The following is a 5,373-nucleotide window of genomic DNA, read 5'->3' as shown; positions in this document are numbered from 1 at the left end:
TCTTATATCCTTTCCCCAAGCAGTCGAATTTTTGGCATCTTCCTTTGCCCACAAAGGAAGTTCCAACCACTTCATACTGTGACAGGAAAGGACAAGGACAAAAAGGAAAGGTTTTTGGCAGATGACTGGGGATTCACTGGAAGAGGAACTACTTCAGAGGCACAGAAAATGTAACTTTAATTAACGGTTTTTACTAACATATGTGTGTATTTGTGTGTGAGTGTATGCAACACACGTGTGGGTGACTGCAAAAGTCAGAAGAAAGGTCAGGTCCTTTGCAGCTGGAGTTACAGGCAGTTGTGAGCTTTCTCATGTGGGTGCTGGGAACTGAATCTGAATCATCTGGAAAAGCAGCAAGTGCTCTTAACCATCTCTTCATCCTCTAATAATTGAAGTTTTCTCTTTTCTTTTTCTCCTCCATGATACGTTTTTAAATCCTGGAGATTAAACCCAGGGTCCCTGTCATGATAGGCCAGTGGTTCTCAATCTTCCTAATGCTGCAGCCCTTTAATACAGTTCCTCATGTTGTGGTGACCCCTAACCAATTATTTTCATTGCTACTTCATAACTGCAATTTTGCCACTGTCATGAATCATAATGTAAATATCTGTGTTTTCCAATGGTCTTAGGCAAACCCTGTGAAAGAGTCATCCAACTCCCAAAGGGGTCTCAACCCACAGGCTGAGAACTACTGTCCTAGGCAAAGGCAGCACCACTGCATTGTATCTTTTAAGATGTGTGTATGCATATATGTGTACTAAGGTGTGTGTGTATGCTCACATATGTGCTTGCATCTGTAAAAGTCATAAGAGGGTATTGCATCTCCTGGAGTTGAAATGGGTCCCACCTGATGTGGACCCTGGGATCTGAATTCAGGTCCTTCAGGAGAGCAATTCTTAATTGCTAAGCCATCTCTCCAGCTCCAATCTGCATAAGTTCTAAAAGAACCAATTAAATTTGTGTTATATACTTATAAAACCATTACTAAAATCATGCCTTCTAAAGAGAGATAAACCAGTATGCTAACATGCCAAGATAATGTTGAGATGGCCCTTTCATTTGATAGTAAACAATCTGTAGAATTATGGGAAGCAAATTCCACCTCACTGTCTGAGCTGCGACAGGTGGGAGAGTGAGCTCGCAACAGTGCCTGCAGCTGTCCTTCCTTCCCCTGCAGCTGCAGGGCTTTGTTGCCCTAGCAATAGATTTGGGCCATATTTCTAAAAATATGAAGCACTTCCCGATTAAATGAATTAAAATTTTATATAATAAATGAAAATGGACCTATCTGAAAATTTTGAAAATTGTTTTAAAATAGCTACTCTCTATACTTTGAACATTATATTGTACTGTCACCAACAGACATGAAAATGGTTTTAACTGTTTGTTTTTTTTAAATAACACTGTCTATATCAGAATTTTCATTTAACAACTGAGTTCCGAGGGGGCAGGAACTGAAATTTATATTGAAAGTACAGATTGGTAGGTAAATGGAAATAAATGATTGCCCTTATCTGCAGGTATAGTCTATAAGTGTTCTGGAATTGGTCCCTGTGAAGAAAAAGTGCTCTCTGAGCAAGCCTGCCTGCCCCTAGTGGGTCACTAGCACCTGGCATGATATCCATGCCCAAGTTAGCCTGCACAATAAAGGTATGCTCCTGGTCTTCAGGTCCTTCATTGTAATTAGTGATTAAAACCTGAAAATGTTCCTGTATAGACTCATCCACCAGTTGCTTCATTAAAAGAAATCATTTGAAATAACTCTTTATATAACTCTAAAGGGAGCCATCTAAAGAACGGTAACTGTGGAAAGGCTCAATAGGGTCTGCCTCAGAGTGTGAGTACACAGACGTCAGACTCACACAATTCCTAGGTAGACGAGTGCCCTGCTTCTCCTGTAAACACAGTTTAGTCGGTGACTGTGCTTCCCTTGGGCCTAGCAAAGGAAGGTAGTATGGGGGAGGGTGATAAGACTCCAAGTTCCGAGGATGATGATGTCCATGAAGGCACGCAGCTGCTGGAGTTCAGTTCACATAGAGTTCGTGCTGAATCTAAGCAGGATGAGCACTTTAGTCACAGCAGCAGCCCAAGGCCTCCCAAAGGCTGCTCGCTCTTTTCCTTACTCTGACGCGAAGTGCCTCAAAGCAGCCTTTAGATTATGGTGGAAGAAATAAAATAATGCTGAACTACTGCCCATTTTAAAGAAGTATTTTCCTTCCATGAATTATTTAGAATACAACGCAATACAATACAATAGGATCAGCTAATGCTTGTTAGTTGCACCAATAAACACTAATTATCAACACAAAGTAAAAATAAGGATTTATTGCCTAAAATGCTGAACCAACATTATCAGGGTCATTTCTCTATATACAAAATGAGAAGACATACCAGACAACTTTATTATAGATAGGTTGATAGTTTTGGGGGTTTAAAGATTATAAAAAAGTTAAGAAAAAAGACAATCAGAAGATGAATAGCTATATACTGTGACATCTGGCAACAGGAGGAAAATGTTGAATATTTAGAGTAGTATATACATACACAGAGTAATGTTCAAACCTATGAGAGTCTTAAACAAACTGTACTAGCAGGAGCGTGGTTTATTTCCAGTAACTAAAACATAAGCAAAACTAAGAATTAAAAGTAAGAACTTAGTGGAGGAAAAGACATTGCTCTCCAACACTAACGGCTGCACTTTCCCAAGATGTGTACGTTCAATAAAACACTGAAAACCAGGTTGCAGTAAATTGTTTCAAAAGATGATCCTTCTTTCAGTTTTCTTTGGAGCAGGACTGACTGAGTTCTGTTCCAGGTTTTAGATATTCTTTAAAAAAAACTGTCTTCATACAATAATAATTCCTAAAGATTAAAAGCAAGAGAAACACAACTTTATTCAGAGACAGAAAACAAAACTCAGGGTAGGGCTGGGAGACAGAAATCATGCTCAGTTTTCTGAGTGAGTATGAAGAGCCGCGTTGTCTCTGTCAGACAAACTCTCCTTCCTACACAGTTTACATTACAGAAACTGTAGGGAACAGTGCAAGCTGTTCTCATAAGGGAAATAAAAAGAAAACACAGATAAGAACCCATATCAACCCAAATCCTGTTTGAAGGGATGTTTATCACCAGTGTCGACAGCCTTGGGGATTGAGAAACGGTAGAGCAGAGTGAGGCTGGAGTGGACCCGACAGGAGCGGCAGGTACGCGTGTGCATAGCACCAGTGTGTTCAAGTAGTTTTAAGTTCAGCCTCCACCAACTGAACTCAAGATTCACATTGTATGCTCTCTCCACAACTTGCCAGAGGGCAAAGCTGTGAATGCTTTAGCCAGGCTATTCAGTGATGGCAGGAACTGAAAGGCAGCTTTTCTGTGGCTGAACTGGTTCTCAGGGCTCTAAGGTATTTCCAGGTCAAGCATTATGTCTGTTGGCTTTAAACCCAAGTTTGAGACCACCCCTTTTCTCTTCCTTCTAAAATGGCTAGCCTTCCTTTATAAATGACAACCTTTGCAAATGTACATACAAATACTGAAAAGACACAAATAATTTTAAAAGACAAAGGATGCTTTTTTCTTATGCGAAATTATTCAAAAAAGTGATCTTAGAAATAATATAACTAAAAATACATTTTAAAAGTCAATTTAGTACTCATGGTGTTTGAACATTGAATTTATTGTCTGATTATGTATAGTTCTACATTTTAGATTCCATGACCTTCAGATTCTGAAGCTTGTTGAAAAAGCTAAGTTCCTCAATATGGGAAATTCTCTCTGGCTGTACTTTTAGACGGTTACTATATTTTTGCTTTCAAAAAATACTTTGACTCTCTCTCTATACATATTATTAACAGAATACCCCCATCAAACCATATTTCAGATACATATTTTATAGTACAATTTGCTTTATACCCAATATTTTGGGTGAAATTTAGAAGAATTAGTTGTCAACTGAATATCCCCTATGTAAGTTTTCACACAGAATATTAAAATTTAAGTTGCTATTTGGATTGTGAGCTATTTTCCCTGGGTACTGTTTGCATCTACTCGCAGTGGAGGAGACTGGACCATGCGGAGGCACCCTGCCTGGCACTCCCTGCATTGGCTCATGCCCTGCCTTTCCATCACTCACTCTCAGTGCTCAGACTTAGAGGTGCTAGCATGCAATCCGAGGACACCAGCACTGATGAGCTAAAATTCATTCTCTCAAGTAATAAAAAAAATATACAGGTAGATAAACATAGAGATTTGCAGCTGCACTAATTACTTCAAAGAGCAGAGACAAAGAAAATAAACACTTGTTTCATAAGTTTAAATTCATTTTAAGTTTGCTATATTAAATTTAAAAATTAAAAAAATATCAACTTACTATAAACAATTTAAAATATGTATAATACAACTTCATGGTCAAAGCATTTGAACAGTCCATGAAAACAGGAGATACTTTGAGCTTACATTTCTGCTTAGGTTCCATACATGATTTTCTACCCATCTCTTTCAAGAGAAACCATAAAACAGTTGTCTAATCTTGTGGCAACCAAGTCTTTAAAGAGACTTTCTCATCACAAAGTACTTAATTACTTTACGGGGAGCAAAAGAAGAAAGAAATGGGAAGTGGCTCTCTCCCTATCAGTCACTGTTCTCTTATGAAAGCATTTTGTACACAGCGACCTAATATTTCCAACCCATTTACAAATGCATTTTCAAAAACTGAAGTTTAGAGTCTAAAAGTGTTACTTTGTACACTGACTATACAATATGTATTGAATGTATACATATACACACACATCTTAAAGGTAAGGTTCTCCAAAGGTTTTTCGGCATTCCATCACCCCAGTACTTGGTGGCCTGTCACAGTTATGTGTACTCTTGACCTGACTTGGTGTGAGACGATCATATGCCATCTTGTACTCTTTGTCAAAAGCATCTGCAAAATGTCATTAAGAAATAAAAGAAGAAATTAATGACTGATATTGACCACAATCAAGTAGCTATAATTAAAAAAAATTATGTTTGAATATGTTTCAAGGGTACTTCTGCCATCCACAAGTTCACAAATGTCAAGTATGAAGAAGGGAGCCTTAGAGTACAATGCATTTCAGAGGTAGATAGCACAGATCAAACATCAGCGCTAAAGCCACAGAATACCATGCACACACCTTCTTGTAATCTGCCTTTCATACTCAATTAAACAGTAAGAATAAGCAATGGAGCAAAGCCCCTTGTCATAGTCCAGCAGTCAAGGTACAGCAGGAAGGAGCTGAGGCAGGAAGATCATCAGCAAAGGCCTGCTTGGGCTACAGAATAAGATCAGGAAAACCCTGACCCGAAACAAAGATCACAGCTCTGTGGTGGCGCACTTGTCTTGCATTGCAT

At 38.7% G+C, this 5,373-nt stretch overlaps 1 protein-coding gene across 5 annotated transcripts in view; it reads right to left on the bottom strand.

Moving 5' to 3' along the window:
- Positions 1-2,310: 2,310 nt before the first annotated feature.
- Positions 2,311-5,373, bottom strand: part of Dennd4a (DENN domain containing 4A) — a 109,588-nt gene continuing 106,525 nt past the window's right edge. For 4 of the 5 annotated variants that reach the window (XM_048423738.3, XM_048423740.3, XM_048423737.3 and 1 more), the window contains one exon: positions 2,311-4,924. In XM_048423738.3, coding sequence (XP_048279695.2) covers positions 4,788-4,924 — 137 coding nt within the window. In that variant the 3' untranslated portion in view covers positions 2,311-4,787. The remainder of the gene's footprint in view (positions 4,925-5,373) is intronic. The other variant, XM_085689227.2, reaches the window with a different exon arrangement.

The sequence above is a fragment of the Myodes glareolus genome, chromosome 4, assembly GCF_982192425.1.
Source record: "Myodes glareolus chromosome 4, mMyoGla1.1, whole genome shotgun sequence".
Lineage (NCBI taxonomy): Eukaryota > Metazoa > Chordata > Mammalia > Rodentia > Cricetidae > Myodes > Myodes glareolus.
Note: the sequence above shows the minus strand (reverse complement) of the source record. Positions and strands in the feature narration are given on the sequence as shown.